Raw genomic sequence first — 25510 nt, 5'->3', positions numbered from 1 at the left:
TCTAACCATCTGTACAAATGTGTTCTTTCCCCTCCTTGCGATCTACATATTCCGTGACGTTTACCCGCGACCGGTCGAGACGAGCGTGTTGGCACTCCAATGAAGCTACACGAGGATTCGCACGGGGCATTCGGATTTTAGTGTTTCAGTGGCGCATTATTACTTTAGTTAGCAAGCCTAGTGTGGTTCACTTGAGTCACTAGTTAACTAACGCAGCGTGGTTAGGCAATAAATGATGACTGATGCACCTCCCGCCCAGCTCCGCCCATTTTCACTTCGACATCGCCTTCTTGGTTGTCTGACAAGCTCTCTTCGAGCTGAACCCAACATGCTACGTGTCGCATTGTGACCAAATACATCCGGACCTATTTCCATCATCGACTGTAACTGTCGGACCTCCCCCAAACCGTGCGGGGCGAGGCTCCAGGGGAGATTGATTATCTGTCTGCGTGCTTGGCAACCGCGGACATCACTTGGTAAATGCCAGCGGATGCTTTGATCCTGGGAGTCAGTCATTTGGCGCTCTCCGTTTGATTAGCCCCAATGGACTCTTCACAGGAGCCTCTGGTAGCTGGCTGGCTCGCGACTCTGATTCCTGCGACTGTCGCGCCACCCGGCCAACCTGGAGGAATACACCACTGGTCATCGCTGATCGGTATTGTGACTGCCTTGATCGGAAACGTCCTGATCTCCTTGGCTCTCAATATCCAGCGCTACGCCCATATCCGCATTACGAGGGAGTGGGAACACGATAATACGCAGAAGGAGGCTGCCGGGAGACAGTCACATACGGGCTCGGGGTCGGCAGGTCCATATGGGACTGCTGAGATACAGAGTGGAAGATCGAGGGAGCATTTCGAGGAGTACCGTGATGAGGAGGGAGAGACTGCCGAAGATACAGATGGGACCTCGCGCTCTCGGGATCGTCAACGCGAGTCGTTCACGTCAGATGGAACTGCTCGCCCAGGAGACAAAAAGACCGCGCGCACAGATAGCAAGAAGAGCTACCTACGGTCCCCTTGCTGGTGGGCGGGACTGGTGCTGATGTGTTTGGGCGAGACGGGCAACTTCCTGGCGTACGGCTTTGCGCCGGCATCGATCGTGTCGCCGCTCGGGGTGGTGGCCCTGATCTCCAACTGTATCATCGCGCCGTGTTTGCTCAAAGAGAAGTTTCGTCAGCGTGACTTCTGGGGCGTTCTTGTCGCTGTTGCTGGAGCAGTGGTGGTTGTGCTCAGCGCCAAATCGTCCGAGGAGAAAATCGGCCCTCATGAGATTTGGGTCATGATCACGCGCTGGGAATTTCTGCTCTATCTCGGATTGTCGGTCGTTTTGATCATCGGTCTTATGTGGGCGAGTGGCACGTATGGTCCAAGGTCCATTCTGATTGATATTGGGCTTGTTGCCTTGTTTGGTAAGTGTTTATGTCTTTTTCCTTTTTGCCTCTAGTACTGACTTGCAATAGGTGGATATACAGCGTTGTCTACTAAAGGCGTTGCCTCATTATTGTCCTTTACCTTGTGGCATGTCATCACCTTCCCGATCACTTACCTCCTCGTGTTCGTCCTCGTCTTTAGTGCCTTGATGCAGATCCGCTACATCAATCGTGCTCTGCAGCGCTTCGATTCCACTCAAGTGATTCCGACCCAATTTGTGCTCTTTACGCTTTCGGTAATCATCGGTAGTGCAGTGCTCTATCGTGATTTCGAGTCGATTCCAGCTACGCGTGCAGTAAAGTTTGTCGGGGGCTGTCTGTTGACCTTCTTGGGGGTGTATTTTATTACAAGCGGCCGAGTCCGGGGCGACGATGCGTCATCCTACTCTTCAGAAGACGAGGAAGAAGCTATCGGCCTGCTGCATGGTGAAAGGTACCAGGACAGAGTCGACTTGTCTCCTCCAGGTCAACAGCTGTTGCGGACAGCGCCCGAAACACAGCGTGGTCGGTCAACTTCAGGATCCTTGTTGAGCCAAGGCATTGAAGGAATCAATGGCGGGCAATCCACTCCCAAAGCGGCCATTTCCGTTGTTACGTCTTCTCCTGGTGGTTCTCTCACCGCCGAGTCACCACTATCCGCTCCATCCTCTGATCACCCGTCACCATTGCGGCCTCCATCTCACATGTCCAATCCTTGGGCTGACCGCAATGAACATCCTGTGGGTACCGAACGGCCCGCTACTCCTCCAGGGCAGTCCAGCGAAGTGGCTCCGAGCTCAACGGTCCAGCTGCGTTTCCCACCAGCCCCCGGCGTGGAAGAAACCTCGCCGCTGAACGAGGGTCGGCGAGCCTCTACTCCAACCACCGTGGACCAGCCTCATATTCCTGTTCGGAGCCATACAAGTGCTGAGACACCTACACGACACACACTGCGCAATTCCATCTCAAGTCGTTTCTCTCCCGGACCCTTTCTCCCCACACTCTCTGCTGGTTTCAGTGCTGTAGTTGCAGAATCTCTCCGGCGAGGCGAGGGAACTCAATCAATCAAGAATCGCACCAAACGGAAACTAGAACGCCGGAGACAACTGGACGGGGAATTCAGAGATGGGCTCGCTCGCTATCAGGATGGGGACGATGGCCCTGGTGTTGCCGGCGGCGATGGTCACGACACCCCGGCTACGATTGCCACTGCGCGACTTCAGTCTGCCACGAGTCTGGCTGCTGCCCCTGCAGAGGTCGGACGATCCTCTACGCCAGCCCTCGCGACCGAGATCTACGCCTTGCCAACTCAGAGCGCACAAGAGGAGGCCACTCGTGTTCGCAGTCTCAGTGACTCTATGAGTGGTGGACTTGCATGGTTGGGCGGCACTCTACGCAAGACTGATGCCGACAAAAGCACCGAAAGTACTGCTGTATTGCAAGGGGCACCGACTCCAGCAAATGGCGATAATGGACCCGGTGATACTGGCTCTCAGGCCGAGGCACGGCAATAATCGCACCGGAACGTATACTATAGCAACAATGGGAGAGTGGCTGGGTCACTCGAGCTATACATACTCACTTATTCGTACTCTTGTACACCTCTCTCAATTCTTCTTTCGCGGGGCCTTTTTCTTTTTGTTCAGAAGTATCTAGTTTTACTGATAATTGGCATCATTGCATTCTGCGGGTACATGCTATGCCACTATATCTTTTAATACATATGATTTCGATAGTTTAAAAGATTTTTCCTCCACCGATAGGCATAACAATCCTGACAGTTGCAGACGTTTGGGGCACTGAATTAAATCCGTTTACTCCACTCTAGACTTGAATTCCGGCGGGGGTTTTGAACGAAACCCTAATAGGTGGAAAAAAGAGCAAAGAGCATATCTCCTCATGTCTGCCGGAGCCCCCGCTGGCTGGTCCTTGAATTTAGCCGCGAGATTGCCCCCTCCAATCCGGGATATCGGATCATTAGCCTCGCACAAACAACAGAGACTAATCCATGCGTCAGACGGGGCGGAGACTTGCTCCGTCTCTTTATAGTCCTAGCCCCGGAAGCCAAAGCTAAGCTCAACACACACGCGGTCTCTCATTAGACGCAAATGCCGTGTACTACTGCGGCCTCACCTCCGAGGTATAATTTACTTACGAGACTGACACAGATCGAAATTTGCCCCCCATTCCGTTTGGTGGCGGCGCAATCACAGTGTGTTTCCGACAAGCTTCGCTTGCATTGGATTCCCCCGCAGATATGCAGGCCGAGTGATAGACCAGATGGGCTGGCGGAAAACGTGCATATTTAATATGCAGGACCGCGCTCGCTTTTCCTCCACTTCCACTCTCTGACCTCATGGCTAGTTAGCTAGTCACATAGATTTAACACTAAGAACACAGGAACAATTTCTGTCTGCGATGGTCAATCTGTTTGCCAACGGGCTGTTGCTTGGGCAGCTCTTTGCTGCACTGGTCGCTGGTCATGGCGGTTCTAGCACTCCCCTCTATAAGAATGCGAAGGCACCCGTGGATGAGAGAGTGAAGGACCTGCTGGGCCGAATGACTACCGAGGATAAGATGGCTCAATTGATGCAGGGTGCGCTATTTTTTCTTTTATCTGTCACTGTCTCGAATACTGATCTTCTCTTTCTTGCAGGAGATATCACCAACTGGATGAATCAAGATACCGGGGCGTTTAACTACTCCGGCCTCGAAGCAAATATGGCCGAGAAGGCGGGCATGTTCTACGGTATGAATCAGTTTCAAGCTAGATATGTGAGAGGTGTTCATGCCTGACTCTATTGACAGTCGGATACCCTGTGTCCTGGAAATTACTTGCCGAGAATATCAAGAGAGGTCAGGATTATCTCCTGCAGAACACTACACTGGGTATTCCTGCGTTGGTCCAGACTGAGGGTAAGTATTTTTATGGAAAAGATTAAGTTGGCTTCTATAACTAAACTGATCAATTCGTCGCGGGTAGGTATCCACGGCTTCCTGATTGGCAATGCGACGATCTTCAACTCGCCTATTGCATACGGCTCCTCTTGGAACAGGGAAGTAAGTAATTGTTCTGTTGGGAACATGCACTTGCAGCGTAGAAATCATCTAACATGCTATACCTGTAGCTCGTCCAAAAGATGGGAGAGACCATCGGCCAACAAGCCCGCGCACTGGGTGCCAATCAGCTATTTGCGCCTATTGTTGACTTGGCTCGCGAGCCCCGTTATGGTCGGGTATGATAGCGATACAATGCGTGGTCTGATGCTGAGCACACAGCTAAGAAAGAGTCGCAGGTCGAAGAAACTTTCTCAGAGGATGCCTATCTCGCTGGAGAAATAGGATATAGTTACGTGAAAGGCATCCAGAGCAAGAAGGTCGCCGCAACGGTCAAGCATTTCGCTGCATACAGCAATCCAGAGCAAGGACTCAATACCGGACCGGTACATGGCGGCGAGAGAGAACTGCGGACGACGTACGTTGGTCGGGCTTTGCTGGATTTTTGGTACTAATGTTTATTCTAGATGGCTGCCGTCATTTAAGAGAGCTATTATCGATGGCGGTGCTTGGGGTGTTATGGCTGCCTATTCATCGTACGTATTTTGAGAAAGACTGGCTGTATCTCATGCTGACTTTTTCTAGTTATGATGGAATCCCGGCTGCCGCCAACCACCTCACCATCACGGAAATCCTGAGAAACGAATGGGGTTACGACTACTTCGTCATGACTGACGCCGGTGGAAGTGATAGACTGTGCCTGTATTTCAAGCTCTGCCAGAGCAGCCCCCTTGACATGGAAGCCGTTACTACGCAGCTTCTGGATGCAGGAACTGATGTTGAGATGGGAGGTGGTTCATTGTAAGTGCGACACAAAAGGACAGTCTAGGATAAGCTGACAGTGACGTAGCAATTTTCAGAAGATTCCGGAGATGGTCAAGTCCGGAAAACTCAGCGTTGACCTCGTGGACACCGCTGTGTCCAGACTCCTCCGAACCAAGTTCGAGATGGGTCTGTTTGAAGATCCGTATACTATCGCACCACAGAGCGAGTGGGCCAACATTCTGAACGGCCCCGAAGCCAAACAGCTTGCAAGGGATCTGGATAAGGAGTCTATTATCCTGCTGGAGAATCATAATGAGACGCTTCCGTTGAAAAAGTCAGGTAACATTGCCGTCATTGGGCCTATGGCATACGGATACATGAATGTCAGTCGATTGTGTCTCTTCCCATATCACTTACCGGGAAGTTGTCTCACTAATACTTCGTTAGTATGGTGACTATGTTGTCTATGAGAGCCAATGGCACGGCGTCACTCCTTTGGATGGTATCAGAAACGCCGTCGGCGACAAGGCCCAGATCCACTACGCGCAAGGATGTGAGCGGTGGAGCAATGACCAGACCGGTTTCCCAGAGGCAATTGAAGCTGCAAAGAAGTCCGACGTGGCTGTCGTTGTGGTTGGAACGTGGTCGCGAGATCAAGTCCAACTGTGGGAGGGACTCAATGCGACGTGAGTTGAGCTGAATTTTGTGACAATACTGTAGATTAACTGGAATCTCAAACCAGGACTGGCGAGCACGTTGACGAAGATGACCTGTCTTTAGTTGGTGCCCAAGCACCCCTTATTAAAGCCATTGTCGACACCGGCGTCCCGACTGTCGTTGTTCTCTCCAGCGGCAAGCCCATCACAGAGGTATGGCTTTCCAACACGACCCAGGCCCTGGTGCAACAGTTCTACCCATCTGAAGAAGGGGGAAATGCGCTCGCGGAAGTTCTGTTTGGCGACTACAACCCTTCTGGAAAGCTATCCATGGGCTTTCCACGATATGTCGGCGACATTCCGGTCTTTTATGACTACCTGAACTCAGGTCGTCAGATCACAGACTCGGGCGTCGAATACCCCAACGGGACGCTCTCCTTCGGTCACCAGTATGTCTTTGGAAGCCCAATTCCCTGGTATGAGTTTGGTTACGGGAAGAGTTACGTGAACTTTGAGTACGGCAATGTTAGCGTGGATCGTAGCACGGTCTCTGCGTCGGATACCGTTACTGTCAGTCTTGAAGTTACTAACACTGACCCGCATCGCGATGGTACCGAGGTTGTGCAAGTGTACGTCTCTGATGACATTGCTACTGTGGTTGTTCCAAACCGCCAGCTCAAGGGCTTTGAGAAGGTGGTCATTCCAGCTGGGAAGACTGTGAATGTGAAGATTCCCATTCCGGTTGAGGATTTGGGGCTTTGGAATAGTCGCATGAAATATGTTGTCGAGCCTGGTTCTTTTACCGTTTTGGTCGGCAGCAGTTCAGCGGATATTCGAGGCAATACCACGTTTACGGTGCGGTGATTGGGCTTGGAGTGGAGTGGGCACTCCATCTGGTTGGTCCTGCTGATTTTGAAAATTTGAAGTGCAGATAGTAAATAAAAGATGAAGTACGCATTCCACGATCGATTGCTATCCAACAAGGCGAGAGTTGTTAAATCACGGTGGTGCATGTGATTGTCCCACGATATTTACAGCTTCGGCTTCTCAGCCCTAGGCCTATTTCCAGCGTCTACTTCAGACCACCACGGAAAAATTGGCGGCGCATCCTCCTCTAGCGTAGCCTTGAACTCAGGGTTTCTCTTTTCAAAGAAAGCGCCGAATCCTTCCTTCCAAGGATCAGGAGAAGTTACCTCGCCACCCTGACCCATATGCCATGCTGCCCCTCGTTCTGCCAAGGCTCAGGAAGGAAAGGTAAACAAGGTGGTCACAGTCCTCAAAATTAGTAGTTTTGAATCAGAACAACAATCAAGCACCTACGATTAACTATTTAAGGGTAATAGATGGTGGATATGCAATCTAATTGGGCCTTGCATTTCAGGTATGTAGAAGGTTCGGATCGTCATGGAAGAGGGGCCGTTGGAGCTTCCTCACGTCAACGTTATTTCTTCAATTGTTTCTCGAACCTTATTTCCGACGAACCTTAATTTCGATATCCATTACTCTGTCAGAAGCTGACCACGGCATAACGCATCTAAAAAATTCCATTTCCAATTCTATGTTTGACTACCGATATATCAGCCTGTAAAAAGAAACATTTATGTGCATATTAATTTCGAGCTGATACTTGTTCAAAACAAATAGAAAGTTTGCTGTACGGGGAGTATATTTCTCCTCATAATCCTTTAACCTCAACGCCTGCATGTCGAAAATGACCTTTTACGGAGCCCCCACGACATCTACTCCCCCATTCAAGGGAATTTCTAAAATTTCGGCCTGCGGGCTTCTGCCAATTAATTCTGGCAAACCCCTTTAACTATGCAAAGGAATGTTCGATCGAGTTTGGGTCCGGCGAGCACGGTGCTAAGTACAGCGGCTTGATTCCGGCATTCGAACAGTCAATCCCGGTGAGATGTATGTTCCTAAAAGGTCCCGACCATTTCCCCGCCTCAGACTACAGGCTGATAGAGCAAACCCAATCGCGTTAGCCTTGAATAATCGGTAAAAATCGGCCTCATCATTGGCTGCGCTTTGAAGGCACTTGGACATATCTAGAGCAACGCACATGCAGCTTACGTGGCACCAGATAGGGCAGACAGGTTCAAAAGGCACCAAGGGAATAGTATATGGGTGTGCGGACCTCCTGCAAGCCTGGAAAATAGTCTGTGGTCTATACTTAGTACTGTAATGGTACTTCCATCAAATAATTTTGAAGTGCGAGATTCGCGTACTCACTAGTAAATCTACCTGGTAGTTTTATTTGACAATGATGAGAACGATGTTATTCTGTCTATCTATCCTGTCTGATATTTATAAGGGCAGAAAGCGGAAAAAAATTGCCGTAATGTGGAGATTGCGCTGGACGCTAGCTTCTACGCGACGTGATCAGGATGCGGCAGATGGTCGATAGTAAATTACTAGTGGGAGATTTACCCTGACATAAAACGGCGTATCTCGCGCCGCAGAAAAGCCAGGTCAGCCGCCTCCCTTTCGATTTCTCTGGCTATACCTGCTCACACTCCTCTTACTGTTCTGTCACTCTCGCTTTCATCATGTATTTCATCAGTCTACTGAGCGTAACACTTGGAATACTGGCTCTTTATGCCTTTTCTCAATCAATTCGCAAAAGAGCACGCAACCGGCTGCCACCAGGCCCCCACCCAATGCCCATTGTGGGTAACATCATGGATCTGCCACCCAAGGGTGTGCAAGATTGGGTGCACTGGCTGAAACACAAAACACTCTATGGTAAGCTGGCTAATTTACAACAAATGTTTTGGCTATATTAAATGGCGCTGTCTGCAATGAAGACATACTGACATGCGTCCAGGACCAATCAGTTCTATCACAGTCTTGGGACAAACCTTCGTCATTGTGAGTGACGCAAAAATAGCCGTCGATCTACTGACACGGGGCTCTGCAATTCATTCTTCAAGGCCCAGGATGGTGTTTGCGTCAGAAATGTGAGTTTCAAGTTCCTCTGCAAGCATAAGGGGAAAAGTGCGAACTAATGTAACTTGTCTTTACGACCAGGGTCGGATGGGGAGAAGGTCTTGCGTTCCAAGGCTATACCAAAAGATTTAGAGCCTATCGAAAGGCTATACAATCAAGTTTTGGCCCGGAGTCGACGGTAGCGCAATTTGATTCTCTGCAAGAGGTTGAAGCTCATCGGTTTCTGCTACGAGTGCTTCAAGATCCACTCAGGCTTGCGCAGCATATTCAGACGTAAGCGATCTAGCACGTATAGATTCTCAAATGAATATGAAATTCTGATACATCTCACTAGGGAGGCGGGAGCCATCATTCTCCAGATTGCTTACGGCTATAAGATCGAGCCATTCAAACGGGATCCCTTAGTCCATAGTGCAAACGAAGCACTAGAACATGGTGTACAAGCTGCGACGCCAGGGACCTGGCTAGTGGATATAATACCCATCTGTAAGTAATGCCTATTCTGAATGGACGGCCAGTAACACAAACAGTGAGATATATCCCTACTTGGTTTCCAGGTGCTGGGTTCAAACGGACCGCGGAGGGTTGGAAGAAAGATCTATTGAGTCTTTCAGAGAGACCGTACGCCTTTGTGCGAGCACAAGTGGAGAGCGGCCAGTACAGGCCCTCATACCTTGCCGATATATTTCGAACTGGAGTCCCCGCAAGAGGATCAGAGGAGGATGAAGTCGCAAAATGGACTGCTGCGTCTCTCTACACGGGCGGCGCAGATACAGTAAGACACCTTCATGATTTTTCTGTTACTAATTTACTAACGTGAATCAGACTGTTTCTTCTATTGAATGTTTCTTCCTCGCAATGGCTCTATTTCCAGGGGTGCAACAAAAGGCGCAAGAAGAAATCGATCGCGTGTTGGGACCCAGCCGGCTTCCAAAGATAGCAGACCGCGCAATATTGCCTTATATCGGAGCTATAGTGAAAGAGGTTCTTCGTTGGCATCCAGTGGCGCCAATGGCTATTCCGCATATGTCAACCGCTGATGATTTCTGGGGTCAATATTTTATTCCTAAGGGATCCCTCATCATGCCTAATATCTGGTAAGCTCTATACTACTATGCTTGACTCTGGGATTTCAACCTCTGACAATCAGCAAAATGGCCATGATGCATGATCCAGAGGTTTATCCTGATCCGATGACATTCAGGCCAGAGCGTTTTCTGGGTGACAATCCTGCGCTAGATCCCCACGATCTCGTCTTCGGATTCGGGCGCCGCATCTGCCCCGGTCGGTTCCTGGCAGACAATACTGTCTACCTGAGCGTGGCACAGTCTCTCACGGTATTTAACATTAGCAAGGCCACGCAAGAGGGAGTGGAGATCATCAATCCAAAATTTGAGCCAGGCGTCATCAGTCATCCAGCACCGTTCCAATGTGAAATTAAGGCCCGGAGTCCCGTGCAGGAAGCTCTTATATTGTCTGTGGAACAGGAACATCCCTGGAAGCAAAGTGACGCAGCCGAATTAGAGAAGATTCGATATTGAGATCGAGATTCAACATTTTCTATGCGGAGTCGGATACCTTTCATAGTCTTTACGGATATTTCTACGACCCTTGCTTCCCGCCATTATACCCCTGTGGGCTAGGCAACATAGCGTAGCAGGTCTATGTGGCATATTTGCGAGGAGATCCATGCATTCGTGACAAATTGTGAAACATCTATCAACAAAGGCAAGCGCATACAGAGTCAACTAGATACAAAAAAGAACGAGGCCTGCTCATATGCAAAGATGTCTAGTTTGAATTTATTACCCGAGAGATATACGACATGTCCAAACCAAAGAACAGCCAACTCGTTGGTATTATCGGTTATGCTGGCTTTGGAGGCTAGTATCTTTCAGTCGAGCTGATCCGTAGGGGCCATACGGTCGTCGGGATCTCACGAAACCCCCAGTCTTTTGGAATACATAAAAACTACATACCACGACCCCTTGATATTGAAGCAACTAGCATAAGGTCATGGACATTCGGTTTGAAATGTTGAGCGATGCAGGGGCAGAGGTGGAAATTAGGAAGAGATCGGGTTTGTAATATTAGAGAACCAATAAAATTAAACGCTCTTTTTCGTTTACCAGTCTTGTTTGAAGATATGCAGTTTGAGGGTAAGCAGCTGAAACGCTCACCTGGTTAGTTGGGAGAACCGCTGGCATTTGTATGCTGCAGGCGTGAAGACAGCCTTTTGCCAATGCTAACAATTAACAAAACTGGATTTCTTGTCTACAACACCGTTTCTAGCCTTCAGCACCGATTTGAAATTAATAGCGTCTGATTATCATGTACAATTGAGAAGCTAAATTATCAAACCAGCCTTTCGAAACATTTCAAAGCTCTCTAGCCAGCCTTGAATCGGCTCTCTATCACCCTCAAAACCTGTCTCTCTTAACTTCGTTAAGCTCATTTGTCGGTCGAAAGTTAGCCAGTATCCCACGCTGTCCAATTGCCGACTCCCGGCACCAACGCCTCCGTTGACAGCATTCAAGCGACCACATTCAGCGAATGTGTTTTTCTGTTCCGCGACATACTCTCCGGGTGTCATGGTGGGTGTGGTCTGGGGAAGTTCGCCAACTTTCAGAGTGTTCTTTTGGGCTTGCGAGTTCTCTGTGGGTCCCACTCCGACAAGGCCGAACCATCTCGCGAGCTGAGGCCAAATCTCACCATATTTGCATGGAATTTCGCTATCAGCAATATTGAACAGTTGGCCCTGGCCGCATGTCTTAGGGTGCATTGAGGCGTATATCATGAAGCGGGCGATGGTCTTGCTGGACACCGGAGAGAACAAGGAATTGGCGCCGGCGGCATTGCCAGGGAAGGGTATATCAACGGCATTTGATTGGCTGACACGCCCACCCGGACCAACGCCATGGTTATAGGCGTATAGAGAAAGATACTGAGCCCAGTGCAGTGCTAAGCTGAACTGGGAACCGTTTGGTGTGAAGCCGATCTTAAATGGATTAGTTACGCTCTGATGCGGGATAGACAGACTCACAATTGCATCCGGGCAGACTTCACACCAAGTCCAATTCTTTCCTGTACTCGCTGCGCTAAGAATCTCACGGTAGGCCGGATATACGACAGTCTTTGCGTAGTCGATTGGGAGATGTTGCACCATATTTTCTGTCAACGGGGGTGTGAACGTTCCACCAGGGCTATAGATGCCATACCCCTGAAATGTTAGCATACCATCTTAATATAGCTCCTCGAGGTATTTACTCTCGTTCCGCCAGGAAATACCACAAACTGCAGGCTGGGGCTGATCAAGTTGTGCGCCTCGATGACATTCTGAAACATACGCCGGTTGGTCGCAACTTCTTCGATATCGTCATCAATTGCGGTAAACACTTTCAAATGTCAATTTTTGAACGGTGAAGTAGTATTATAACTGACATACCCAAATAATAGATGTGGGTGACTGTTCGAATATCCTTGACATTTTGCAGCAAAGAATCTGCTAATGTGGTGCCATCGCCATGACGAAGGTCGATGCCGGAGACAAGCTGCAGGTCGCACCGATGGTCCGGTTTAGGCCAATAGGAGTCGAACAATGTGAGCGGGCGGTTCGTAACGGCAGTAATCTTGGAGAAAGAGCTAGCGTATGGGTAAGAACCTAAGAGCTGGTCCACTAGAGACCACCCAATTAGACCTGACGCGCCAAAGACGATAGCGTGATTCGAATTCTCTGCCATCCCGAATGCCAACTAGCCAACAGATTTCAAATACCCACCAAAGGGAAACATGGGGTTTAAATTCTAAGAGCCTTAATTTAGATGGGTAGCCGGATTGAAGGTTTTTCATTAGTTGATTATACCAATATGAATCATTGTGAGTCATTCAGCCCCATGACATACAGCCTGTTTTGTCAAAAAGGCAGGTCACCGCGTACACAACAGACTCTTGGTTCAGCAAATGACATTGGGAATTTCGCCCCTATTTCTTACTCAGCAAATCTACACTTTTGATTTGAGATTTGATACAGAACCAATCACTCACCACACTCTCAATTAGTGGATTTCGTAACGACAATTAGGCCCAGACTCATTTATCATGCTCAGGGCAGTCACGTACATAACTATGATCGCAAAGTAGGAAGGCGGAAGGATCTGCAAATTTGAGAATGATTCCCTTCACCCAAGCCTAACGGCGACGTATCAATGGAAGATCGCCGTTATAAGAGGGATTTTTCATCAAGTCAAGGAGCGACGTCTCAAAGTCCGCCATTGTGATGCGTCCTGCCTGTGGTCCACAGAGCACTTTGGACAACAGATTGAGAACATCTGGATACTGGTCTCTGTTCCATTGCAGATGTGTTGCCAGGTAATCTTTGATCCCCTCTGGAGTAAAATATGCGTAATGAATGCCTTCCACGATGGAGGTATACTGAGGGCTTAGCAGGTGCGGTTGAACAGCGAATAGTAAGCATATTCCAGCTGAGTAAACATCAGATCCATAAGGCCATCTTCGATTCTGCTGCTTGGCCACCTCTAAGGTTTTGTGAGTGTGAGTTCCGTATCATCTATAGTAGCTGAGGCTCTCAGTCTTACCTGGAGCCATATAACGTGGACTGCCTTTCGTATCCCACAAAGTTTCCTGATCAACGTTCGTCGCTGTATCCCAATCAATGATCTGAAATCGATAATAACCAGTTGCCGGGGTGGGAATCTGCTGCATCAGATTGGACAATGTGGTATCCCTATGAATTAAGTAATAAGAGTGAGCGTATTTCAACCCTGTCACTAAATCAAGCACCATGTGGAGGCGATTGAACTTGGCAATCCATGATCTTTTTGCCGAGAGCGCTGCAGGGTAGCTCCACAATAGGCCCAAGGCATCCCTACCCATCCTCTGCATAACGACGAGTGACTCGCCTCTTGGGTATTCCTCGCTTGGTGGTATCCAAAGATCCTTGTATACTTTGGGAACATAACCGTGTTCGAGCATGTGCCTCACCTTTCCGCCATGAAATGCTTCTTTTCCCTTGCTCCGTTTGACGACAAGACCGGACCATTCTGAGCCACAAGCGTCTTTCAACCCATCTCCTCTTGGCCGCGGTTCGTCGAATTCATAAAAAATAGCTTCCCATAATGTTCCAGAAACTTTGAACAACATTTTGAGGCCGAAATTCAAGCCGCCGTCCTGGTCGCCTTCTGGCGAAACACATTCGGCGGGAGATGCGCTCTAAATATATATGCTTAGAATTGCGCCCCTGAGGGTTCGCCCCAAGGGGGCGTTCGCAGATGGCCTTCGGCCATCTTCTGCCACAGGGAAATCCTGGAGGATGGCCCCTTTTAACTTCTACGTTAGGATTCAAGGGATAATTTATCTTCATACAAATTCTTTCCCGTTGATAAGCCCGAGAACCAGACATGTCTTCAACCTATCTCGGGGCTGCTCTTAGTGCCGGACTGAAATTGTGTTGAAGAAATCTATTCAGAATCATGATAACATAGTAGATATAGAGATTATTACTACTTCTTGGTTCAGCAATGACAGTATGAATTGCGCCCCATGTATCACTCAGCAGAAGCCGGAACCAGTGTGGATGGGGGTCAGCGACAGTCCGATCGCGAGTGAGGAATGGCAAAATAGTCGGATTGGAACACCTTAGTCGGATTGGAACACCTTAGTCGGATTGGAACACCTTAGTCGGATTGGAACACCTTAGTCGGATTGGAACACCTTAGTCGGATTGGAACACCTTAGTCGGATTGGAACACCTTAGTCGGATTGGAACACCTTAGTACCTTAGTAATTTATATGGTGGCACTGAACAAACGGTCGCATTAAAAGGCTACTCTGCTGGTAGGCAGGGAAAAAAAAAATATGATAGCGGTGGGATTCGAACCCACGCGGCTTGCGCCATACGAAGACACCTTCCTTAGGAAGGTAAGGGATCCCTTGAGTCGTACGCCTTAGACCTGAAATAATTGTTAGAAGACGTTTGTGGTGAGATTAAGTGTTAGAACATACCACTCGGCCACACTACCCAATATGACAAATGAGGCATGATTTACCTTCTTTAGACCGGTAACACTTCTATGCTGGGAATGAGTGATGAAGTTTTTGACCATAAGAATGATTGCTTCTTTGCATAGTACTAGTACAATCGGTCGATGAATTAAATCGCTACACCAATACTAGAAATTACTCTATAGAGCGAGCGAGGTATCCTAAGGAAACCCGATAGTAGATATTTGAAATCTAGCTACGACTATTTGACTTGGTCTTTGATGTGGAACTTAAGCTATAGAGTAGAGCCATCCACTCTCTCATCCAGAAACAATCTGCTACCTCGAGCTGGCTTCAGGCAGCCATTTATGTGCTAGTAACACGCCTATTATTGACTCCAAGATTAAATAGCGGCCCTGGCCCGTTACAAGTGGGGAGTAGCCACCTTAGCATGAGAATTCTCATCTCGTTCTCACCCTGTTCTCACCTCTCTCACTCTAGTCTCCAGGATCCTCCGGCATATCACCCACACTCACCCCAAGAAAAAGATCGTCACCATCTCAGAGCTAAGGGCGCATTGACAGTTGGCCGTATTCAGTAATAGGCTCAAGTACGGCTGAGCGGACGGGAAGCCCTGTTCTCCACGCCAGGGCGCGCGGTCGCATGTATCAGTTTTGCAATCAATGATAACCATACTAACGGTTGCTCGCCCTTGCCAATGTTCTACAGTACCTAGGCGCATTGCAGATCGCCTTGGCATGGCCTCGTCGTTATTCCGTGAAAGGGGGTAGATCGACGACTTTTAGGCCCCCAGCATCCAAAATAGTACAAATGCGCCGCTGTCAGCAGCCATATAAACGCGTTGATACATCTCTCTCTTAAACAACAGCCGCACAAAATGAAATTCATACCAGACTGGCTATTACATGCCGTCTACGGCCTCCCTGTACCAGCAGGCAAACGCCAAAGGCCCATGGAAGTGCTAGCAGTAGGAATATCCAGGTCAGGAACCGAATCGCTACGAGAAGCATTACACATCCTCGGCTTCGATCATACATACCATGGCTTCGACACGATCCTACCGCCCAGCTCACTAGAAGCGACATACCGCCTGCTCCAGAAGAAATACACCACGACGCCAAGTTCGGGCCCGCAATCTGCCAAGCTTACCGCAGAAGACTTCGACACAATTCTGGGCGACAGCGTCGGCGTGAGTGACCTGCTAGCAGCGGAGTTTGCACCCGAGCTCATCGCGGCGTACCCAGACGCCAAAGTAATTCTGAACGTGCGCCGTGATCTCGATGGCTGGTACCACAGCATGCAGCAGACAATGGGCTATTTTGACTCGAACCCCGTGGACTGGGACTGGTGCAAGTCGTGGTTTAGCGCGGAGTTGTTCTGGGTTCGGCAGGCGATGTGTCGGACGATGATGCCGCGGTTTTTTCGGGGGAGTTTTCTTTCTAATGGGAAGTGGGTGTATGACCAGCATGTTGCTTCTATCCGGGGATTGGGTTTACCTGATCATCAATTCCTGGAGTGGTCTGTTGATGACGGCTGGGAGCCGCTGTGCCGGTTTTTGGGCAAGGAGGTGCCGCAATTGGATTTTCCGAATGGGAACCCGCCCAAGGCGTGGGCGGAGCGCATTGCTACGACCATGGAGATGCATCATCGGCGGGCTGCGAGGAACATGTTGGTCTTCGGAGGTGTGATGGTTGTAGGGCTAGCCTTACTTGTTTCCTACTTTTGGTGAGGGCTGGCAACTTTCAGGGTGTGAAAAGCAAGTCGCTAGATCATATGTATACATCTATCATAAACTCATAATGGGATAATTGAATCAAATCCCCAGGTGGCAAAAAAAAACAGAATGACAAGAGTGGGATTCGAACCCACGCCCCTTTCGAGACACGGAGATTGATGATAACAATCGGATTCGGGTGGACCTGAACCGTGCGCCATAGACCAACTCGGCCATCTTGCCGGGATGCTTAGGACATTCAATCCGGCTGGACCACGATCCCGAGGTACCTTGCTGTATTCTCAACCGAGGCAGCGTAAAGCACGGAACAAGTACGAACATGCCTGATACAGAAGGCTAAGTATCTCCGATATCCATGTGGAGCCCGGCCTCTGCCGCAGGGCTATCCTCCACGCGAGATGCCGCTTTGGGACTCGCTCCCGTATCGAGGGTTGGAGAGACCGTGCCTTCTGATATCTTGGGCGTGTTAGGGCTGGCCGCTGGCGGATTGCTTTGGCCATCACCACCTTGCCGGCCCTCTGCTCGCCGGGTCTTGGCGCCCTCCTTCAGTTTTTCCCAGCGGTCTCGGTACCGTCCAAGCACATTCGTCAACTTTGCGTTCTCACGGCCAACGCGCTCTAGCTCCTGCTCACCGCGGCGAACGATCTCTTCCAGTTCTTTGACCCGCGGGTCTGATTCCGACATGGCTGGAGCGCTAGAAAGTTGAGCTGTCGGAGATGTAGCGGTGGATGAAGCGTGTTCTGGAGACGGGACATTGTGGTGGTGCATCGCCCTCAGCGACTGCTGTAATGCCAGAGATGACGACTGGGCGTTGACCTCCCACATATGCAGTCGTTTTGAAAGCGTGTCGGACAGATGCTTCAGTGCTTGATTCTCCATCTGCAGTTCTTCAAGAGTCTTGGGGTTTTGGAGGTTGGTGATCTTCTCGGTAGCTCCCCTCCGCAAGGTTCGTGAATTGGAGCCCTGGCGTACTTCTGGGGAAGAAGGGGTCTCGCGTGCATCCACAAAGTCATCATCGGCATCCTCCAGACTGTTCCTACGGGCTTCCTTCTCCGCCCGTGTCAAGATGCCCGCATAAGACATCGTGCCACCCGTAGTAGGGACAACGTAGAACGATTCATTTGGGTTTCCTGGACTTGTCCCAGGAGTGTCCTGAATCGATCGCAGCGCAGCTCGCGAGAAGAGTCGACTCACATCTGGCTCAGCCGAAGCAGTCGACCGATCCGAAGTTGCGTGATGACGGTCCAGTTTCGCTTCAGCAGCAGTTTTCCGACCTGCTGGGGTCGCTTTTTTAGGCTCCTCAGGCCCAAGAGGGAGTCCGGCAAAGGCCAGTGGCGCAGAAATCCTAGAAATAAGACCCTCAAATGTTGAATAGAAACGTTGGAATGGCTCATCGGCCATTGAAGTCGTGTTCTTCGGGGAGACTGAGCCCGCGGTACTCGGAGGCACCGCTTGTTGGGAGGCAACCTCCGCAGCGTTGGGCAAGGGAGGGGACCACGGTTGTCGAGGCGTGGATGCACGGCCTCGTCGTCCCTTAATCGGAACCTCTTGCCATCTCGAGTCTCCCGCCTTGATTCTTGATGGCGCTTCTGCCATCTTCGCTCCGGCCTGCTGAGAGGACAGAGTTGGCGATACAGGCGATGCACGCCTCGGGTGAGCCGGGATACCTCGTGCAGATGCGAGGTCACTGGCGATCGAGGAAGACTCCCGACTTGACACGCGGGCATTCCCCGGCAGCCTCGGAGGCTGGTTCTGGGTATCTGGGGTGATATGTGTGGTCTTCATGGCCCCGACGTCTGGTGAGGATGGCTGAGCCGCGGGATTCGGGAGTGCAGTATCAGTCGTGGCTTCTGAATTGGCGCTAACTGGATGTTCATGCTGGAATCTTAGGATCTCCGCGAGCTTCTTGTGGTGGCTTTCGAGTAGCCGGAGGGTACGTAGAGCCTTCGGGACATCTACCGGTCAGAGGTGAAAATAACGGAGGAGTCTAGAAGCCAAACTCACTTCGTGATCAATGCTACTCTGAGCTGCAGTGGCAAATTCACCCGCCGCCAGATCGTGTTCCTCGCTGGCGGCCACCGGGTTGGACTTGCGAGTCTCGAGCACCGCATTTCGGGCGTGGGTATGCGCCTAGATGGATGAAGTCAGCGGCAAGAAGCAGGCATATAGGCAGTTCAGCATACCAAGGTGAGTGGTGCGGCCTCCATGACAGGGCGCGCAAGAGGGAAGTCCGTCGGAGGGAAGTGACGCCATGCGCCGGCGGTATCGGTCGGTGTGTATGGTGCGCAGGTCACATGCGCCTCTCATACTAGGAACAACAATACCTAATAATCCGCCCGATATACCAGGGTGCTATTTCTTGTTGCGATTCGATGCTCCACTACTTAATTAATCTAGGCTCTGGCCCCGAAGCAACCTGAGACGATAGTGGGTGACGGTAGTTACTGCTTTCAGGCTACGGACGGCCGCCCCGATGTGACATCCACATTCCTGCAGCGACTGACGAGGAAACTACACCTAGGCCGTTTCACCAATGCAGCAAAATACTAATTAACTCATGCTCGTAGAGTAGTAACGAATAAGAAGAAACTGTTTCCCTGTGATAGTTGAGATTAAGTAGTTAGTTACCAACGAAAGTGACTGGAGCTGACTAAGGTGCGGAGACCACTCCCCTCTTACGTCGCCAATTGCTTCCTGCCTCACCTCTGTCGCTGCTGCGGTGTTTCCCTTTGATCATCATGCCCATGTCCACCTAGACACAGTACCGTGTACCACATTCCATGCTGTGGTCATCGCCATTTGTCTCTGATCTCGTCCGTCGCTAATCTCCTGGACGGGTATCAGTCACAGCCGAAGTCAAACGCATTGCCCCCCCCCCCCACCCCCTGTGTCCCTCTGATCGGAACCATGGAGGATTCATCGCCCCCCCAGGACTCCCCACCTTCCAGCATCGGGAGCAACAGCAGGTCCCGTCGCTCGAACACGGTTCCAGCGGACTCGGAGGCGATTCCGAGCTCCGGCCGGAGTAACGAGCAGTCATCCGTCGCGTCCAGTATCGAAAGACCGAAAACCCAGGATGGAGAGGCAGGGGATTCCGCCAAGGCTGGCTCCAGCGGTCTCTCCAAACTGTTGAACGCACGTCGGAGGCGAAAGGAGAGAAAGAACAGTCAAAAACCAGTGGAGGATCTGCCGCCGGTGTTAAGCGGAGTGGTGGAACGATCCTTACAGGCGAGTCGGTCGAATGAGTCTCGAGGTAGCACCTCGGCTACCTCCTCGTCATCCGTAACCGTCGATTCGGTACCACCGGAAGGTGATGTGATCAACTTACTGACAGATGACTCCGAGCCTGACAAGTGAGTCGTATCCTTGTTCTCCAAAGACCGCTTCTAACTGGCTCTGCCAATTTGCCTAGAACTCCCCCTCTCACCTCTCACAACTCGCATTCCGGTTTCTACACCCTCTCTTCTCCGCTCATCAAGACCACCTCTGTCGACCCGACTTACCCTGACGGGGCTCATGCCGATCTGGACTCTGTAGTGAGCGGCCCGAGTGCGACTGGCTCGGAGTCAAACACAAGCGAGAGTCTCCCAAGATCTGCAACCCAAACAACCCTAGATATTCCGACAGATCCCAATGGGAGTAGGCGTGCTTCAGCAGCAAAACGTTTCAAGGAAGCTATTTCCTCATCACCAGACAAAAAAAGTGCCAATGAGGACTCAGAACGTGCATCATCCAAGTCGGGGGGGAACCGAAGTGGGCGGAGTCTGTTTAGCAGTCGGCGAAGCAGCGTGTCATCAAAACGAGCTCAGCCGAACCCGGATCCTGCCCCGCCTATGCCAGCGCCCATTCGGACCGACCTTACGGAGGAAAAGCCAGGCGCAGAAGAAAGGCCTCCGTCTTCTGAAAATCCCCCTGGCAAAAGCCCGATGCCGACTACTCCACGCCAGCCAAGCCTCCCCGCACCGGAAACAACAGTGACCCCACCAACGCCCACTGAGAATCGCCCGCTCAGTTCCCAAAAGATGCCCAATGAGACAGGCTCCCCCGAATCAATCAAACCCCGGAACTCCTTTTCCTCGGCAGGGATCACAGTGAGCCCCTCTGGGAACATGATTTCACATCGACGAGTGAGATCTGCTTCTGCGGCTCATGGCCCGAGCAAATTGTCTACTTCGACATCACTGAGTCCCCTCGAAGAGGCAAAGCCCCTTGCTCATCAACAGAGTGGCTTCTTTTCATCGGTGTTCTCTGTCGCCCAGAACGCAGCATCTTCATTGAGCAACACCCTCAGCACCCAACAAAAGAATCGACCCGTCTCTCAGAGCGCCACTGCTTCTGCGAACAACCCTTCTGTCGAATCTACTAATGATGAGGCCGATCAAACGTCCAGCAAAAGCGAAGAGGGGAAATCGACGACTGTGGAGACCCTTGGGGCCGGTGATCTAAATTTCAGCCATTTGGATATTGATGCACCCCCCGGCGAGGTGATCTCTACCGCTGACGGGGTTGTGGTTACCAAGCCCGGCTCGCCCACTGAGAAACGGCGAAACACTGCTGTCTATCAGCGAGACGCGGCGGCTGCCAAACTCGAAGACAAGCGTGCAGCACACGCGGTGCACATGGCCTACGAGAAGCCCTCAGAGCCCACCTTGACCGGTCCGCCAATCGAAGAGGCTGTTGATGTTCAATCTACAATCTCCCTTCCAGGAGACGGTACGATTACTGGTGATCATACTCCTCCGACCGGCAGTATCATTGACGGCGACCTTGGTGGTATCAAACGCAATGATAGTATCCGCAGCCGACAGGCTCGGAGGCACCGGGGCTCTTCTGGGGCGACAGGATCGACGATCGCTGCCCCTGGCAGTACACTTGCATTGGGTGTATCTGGTGCTAACTCCAGTGTTCCTCGCCTGACCGGTTTTGCTGTCGCGAGCAAGAAGCGCAATAGGGACTTCCACCAGCTTTTCCGAAGTGTTCCGGAAGATGATTACTTGATCGAGGATTACAGCTGTGCACTGCAACGAGAAATCATCTTGGCTGGTCGCATCTATGTCTCCGAAGGCCATATCTGTTTCTCTAGCAACATTCTCGGCTGGGTTACTACGCTTGTGATCAGTTTTGATGAAGTTGTGGCGGTGGAGAAAGAAAACACCGCAATGGTCTTCCCGAATGCAATCGCCATCCAGACTCTACACGCGCGGCATACCTTCCGCAGTTTACTTAGCCGCGAGTCCACTTATGATCTAATGGTCAATATTTGGAAGATCAACCATCCTTCGCTCAAAAGCTCTGTAAACGGAACCCGTGTTGCGGGTACCGGTGACAAGACAGAGAAGGTTGGCGACAGTGATTCGGAGACTGAGTTGTCGGACGAAGACGACATCTACGACGAGGATGAAGAAGACGACAACGCCGATAGCCTATTCGAAGCTGGAGATGCGAGCATGAACGGTAGCTCAACATCTTTGCCAGCAAAAGGCAGATTGAGCCGCCAGACTTCTGGCTTATTGTCGACTGCGAACGGGTCGCCACCTGCTGCTGGGTCGAATGGCGAAGCCAAGAATGGCAACAAATCATCGCCCACCAAGGATGCTGAAAATGATTTCCCCGGTCCGCCTACACATGCACCCACCGAATATACGGAGTCCGATGGACAGTACGAGAAGGTTATCAAAGATGAGTTGATTCCGGCACCACTTGGGAAGGTATACTCCCTAGTTTTCGGTCCCGCGTCTGGAGGTTTCATGACCAAGTTCCTGGTTGAGAATCAAAAGTCCGGCGAGCTACAATTCGAGGGAGGGCTGAAAGGCCTTACCAATGAAACCCGGATCCGGAAGTACTCATACATCAAGCCTCTCCCCGGCTCCATCGGGCCCAGGCAGACGAAATGTATCAGTACAGAAAACTTGGACTTCCTGGACCTAGAAAAAGCCGTCCTCGTCACGTTGACTACTCAGACCCCCGATGTGCCTAGTGGAAACGTTTTTTCCACCAAAACCAAATATCTCTTCACCTGGGCTGCTGGTAACCAAATGCGCTTTCTCATGACCTGTACAATCGAGTGGACGGGCAAAAGTTGGTTGAAGGGTAAGTCAATTTCCTACGGAGATTCCAGAAGCGTTAGATACTGATTAGTTCATAGGTCCGATTGAGAAAGGTGCAATCGATGGCCAGACTACATTTGGCAACGAGCTGGTCAAGGCTCTCAAGATGGGTGTTGTCCCTCCTCGCGGGCGTGCAGCTACTGGGCGAACCAAAGGCCGGCGCAAGAAGGGTGACGCGGCAGCTCGTGAGGCGTCTGCCGGAACTTCATTGAAGGCAGCAGGGGATGCCAATGCAGGCCAGGCGCAATCTTGGGGCTTACTCGAGCCTGTTCGTCCGATCCTCGAGCCCTTTGCCAGCTTATTTAAGCCTCTATGGAGCGGCAATATTGCAATCTTGGTCATCGGTGTTCTGCTGTATATGGTGTTTTTCCGGTCCCCGTCAGGGTCGTCTATGCTCTCGCATGATGTTGGCTGCCCAGGACACAACTTACCTCAACGCCTGGCTGCATACGAGGAAATGTGGCGGCGCGAAGAAAGCGAGCTCTGGACTTGGCTGGAAGACCGCGTGGGCATGGACGGGATGGTCTTCCCGAATGTCGCTACCCATCGATCATCTGGGTCATCCTCTAGCCGCAGGTCCTCCCGATTCAATAGCGCAGATGAGCGCGAGCTAAATGCTCGACTGCGCGAGGAGCGGGTCTCCGATCGAGAGATGGACCATGCAATTCGGACCACTCGCCAACGGCTCGATGTCCTGGAGGAGATGGTAAGCAAGAACAAGGAGCGATTGGCCGTTGACGAAGAGACGATCCGGCCCGAACTGTGAGGGCTCGACTCAATACCTTAGGCCTATTCCAGGGCTCTCCCCCGTACACCTTACTGGATATTTCTTTTCTCTTCTCTGTATTGTTTATGTCTTCTTTTTTGGGTTTGAGAGCGATTTAAGCGTTTTCACCATTGCAGCTTGCATCACTGACACTGCCCCTCTCGTTCCTTTTCCTCCTTCCAGGTTTCTTTTCATATTTGCTCATGTTCCTGATGATGGCTTCTTGCACCCGAAAACTCTTAAGTCACATGGGACTTTTCCACTTCAGGCCTCAAGCAGAGCCTTGTTACCCAATTGTTGACATTTGTTTTCACTGCGTTTAGCCTGACTCAGTCTCCCACAATCATTTCTATCGCTACTCGATCCTGCCCTGATCGCGGAGGAGCGAGGTTCTCATTACCTGTATATAAGTGCCAACTGCCTTGTCTATACCAATGTACGCCAGAGCGGGTCCGATCCCAACCTGTTTGTAATTTGTCCCATTGGCGTTCCAATTTTTCTACTTTGATGGTTTCAGTCTACAGCCTTTAAAACATCTCTAGTGAAATGGGTTCTCTTTTGCCACTATCCTATGAGTTTTCGGGGATTGTTGAGTTCCTAGATGGTATACCGAAACCCTTCATAGCCCTCTAGAACAGTCTCCCCTCTGTCTGCCCGTCTGTTTTGTACATGAAAGTAGACACTGAGGGCAGCGACAAGTACTATTACCAGCAGCATCAGACCAATACTTGCCCAAGTGCCAGGAATATAACGTGGTGCATCCTGGGTACGAAATATAAGCCCGCCCACAATTCCACCAATACCACCGAAGCCAACAATTGAGGCACTGGAGAAAGCCCGGCTCCACTGGCCTCTAATGTTGTTCGCCTGGTAAGTAATAACGCATGGGATACTCGAATTACCTCCAGCCGTAAGCAAGAAGCAACCGACAAACTGCACCACGGCTGACTGGCCATAGGCCATCAGGGCAAGCCCACAGATAGCCATGAGGCAGTTGACCACGATGATTGGACCGCGGATGTGGTAACGATCTCCAACCCAGGCCTCTGCGGCCATCACAATCCCGGCAAAGGCATAGGGAGGTGCAACTAGGCACTGAGATGCGCCCACACTAAACCCCAGGCTGCCCGACAATATGATCGGAAGAAAGTATGCGATGGAGTAGCACACTGCTGTGGCGGCGCAGAATATGAGGGCGAACGCCCAGACCTTCAAGTCCAAAGCTGGCGCGAAGAACTTGACCCATCGAAATTCCTCTACGTCTTGGTCGCCTCGATCTTGTTGGACACGATGGATCATGAACATGCACTCAGCATGGCTGAGGAAACTCATTCTGGAGGTCGACTTGCATTCAAAATCAGGAAAATCGGGCAGAAAGGAGTAGCATAGACAGCCCACGAGGCACGTCAGAATCCCCTCAATGATGAAAATCCAGCGGAAGCCGTCTAGGCCTCCAACGCCTTGCATTTGGATCAGGCCGAAGGAGAGAATTCCGGAGAATGCCGATGCAACCATTCCAATAATATAGTATCCTGCATATCGTTTTTGTAACTCGTACCGAACATACCAAGTCGAAAGCAGGAAGATGATGCCTGGGAAGAACCCGCCTTCAAAAAGGCCGAGGAGCAAGCGAAGGGCTGTCATCTGTTGCCAGGTATGCGCGAAGCCAAAGGCAATCATGGTAACTCCCCACAACAGGACAAGGGTAGATAAGAACCACCTTGCCCCGAATTTGCGCACTGTGGCTGTGGCAGGTACTTGCCCAAGCACATAGGTGATGAAGAACACGAGCACCACGACCGAATTTCGGTTGCCCTCGTTTAACTGCAGGTCTTCGTTCATACCCGCAATTGCGGCGCTAGAGATATTCGTTCGGTCCATCAAACTGACGCAGGCTGTGAGACCGCACATGGTTACAAGGCGTCTATCGACGCACCGAATGATCTTTTTTTTTTCATGTTCGGTAAACTCGTCACCGGGTATATGGGCTTCAATATTGTCAAGGTGGTTTATTTCAAATTCATCTTTTTCGGGAGAGGA

The 25510-nt window shown here is 50.8% G+C and overlaps 7 protein-coding genes and 1 non-coding gene across 8 annotated transcripts; 5 read left to right on the top strand and 3 right to left on the bottom strand.

Moving 5' to 3' along the window:
* Positions 1-543: 543 nt before the first annotated feature.
* Positions 544-2925, top strand: PFLUO_LOCUS6152 (uncharacterized protein; the record flags this gene model as incomplete). The annotated part of the gene is made up of 2 exons (XM_073783670.1): positions 544-1411; positions 1463-2925. 2 exons carry the CDS (start codon positions 544-546, stop codon positions 2923-2925), a joined length of 2331 nt encoding a protein of 776 aa, XP_073640201.1.
* Positions 2926-3829: 904 nt separating this feature from the next.
* On the top strand, positions 3830-6753 carry PFLUO_LOCUS6151 (uncharacterized protein; the record flags this gene model as incomplete). Its single annotated transcript, XM_073783669.1, has 11 exons — positions 3830-4007; positions 4068-4160; positions 4220-4327; positions 4395-4471; positions 4540-4647; positions 4708-4886; positions 4936-5004; positions 5054-5269; positions 5319-5616; positions 5681-5919; positions 5976-6753. The coding sequence occupies 11 exons, from the start codon at positions 3830-3832 to the stop codon at positions 6751-6753; spliced, it is 2343 nt and encodes a 780-aa protein (XP_073640200.1).
* A 1799-nt stretch (positions 6754-8552) lies between these two features.
* PFLUO_LOCUS6150 (uncharacterized protein) lies at positions 8553-9942 on the top strand (the record flags this gene model as incomplete). Its single annotated transcript, XM_073783668.1, has 8 exons — positions 8553-8637; positions 8720-8763; positions 8826-8852; positions 8923-8939; positions 9001-9114; positions 9176-9327; positions 9399-9616; positions 9667-9942. 8 exons carry the CDS (start codon positions 8553-8555, stop codon positions 9940-9942), a joined length of 933 nt encoding a protein of 310 aa, XP_073640199.1.
* Positions 9943-15739: 5797 nt separating this feature from the next.
* On the top strand, positions 15740-16591 carry PFLUO_LOCUS6149 (uncharacterized protein; the record flags this gene model as incomplete). Its single annotated transcript, XM_073783665.1, has 1 exon — positions 15740-16591. One exon carries the CDS (start codon positions 15740-15742, stop codon positions 16589-16591), a length of 852 nt encoding a protein of 283 aa, XP_073640198.1.
* A 115-nt stretch (positions 16592-16706) lies between these two features.
* On the bottom strand, positions 16707-16819 carry PFLUO_LOCUS6148. The gene has a single exon. It is a non-coding gene; the product is annotated as a tRNA-Leu (tRNA).
* Positions 16820-16933: 114 nt separating this feature from the next.
* PFLUO_LOCUS6147 (uncharacterized protein) lies at positions 16934-18804 on the bottom strand (the record flags this gene model as incomplete). Its single annotated transcript, XM_073783664.1, has 3 exons — positions 16934-18541; positions 18602-18727; positions 18781-18804. 3 exons carry the CDS (start codon positions 18802-18804, stop codon positions 16934-16936), a joined length of 1758 nt encoding a protein of 585 aa, XP_073640197.1.
* Positions 18805-19504: 700 nt separating this feature from the next.
* On the top strand, positions 19505-23470 carry PFLUO_LOCUS6146 (uncharacterized protein; the record flags this gene model as incomplete). The annotated part of the gene is made up of 3 exons (XM_073783663.1): positions 19505-19950; positions 20010-22687; positions 22743-23470. The coding sequence occupies 3 exons, from the start codon at positions 19505-19507 to the stop codon at positions 23468-23470; spliced, it is 3852 nt and encodes a 1283-aa protein (XP_073640196.1).
* A 597-nt stretch (positions 23471-24067) lies between these two features.
* On the bottom strand, positions 24068-25381 carry PFLUO_LOCUS6145 (uncharacterized protein; the record flags this gene model as incomplete). Its single annotated transcript, XM_073783662.1, has 1 exon — positions 24068-25381. The coding sequence occupies one exon, from the start codon at positions 25379-25381 to the stop codon at positions 24068-24070; it is 1314 nt and encodes a 437-aa protein (XP_073640195.1).
* Positions 25382-25510: the final 129 nt, after the last annotated feature.

This window comes from Penicillium psychrofluorescens (genome assembly GCF_964197705.1).
Source record: "Penicillium psychrofluorescens genome assembly, chromosome: 4".
Taxonomy (NCBI): domain Eukaryota; kingdom Fungi; phylum Ascomycota; class Eurotiomycetes; order Eurotiales; family Aspergillaceae; genus Penicillium; species Penicillium psychrofluorescens.
Note: the sequence above shows the minus strand (reverse complement) of the source record. Positions and strands in the feature narration are given on the sequence as shown.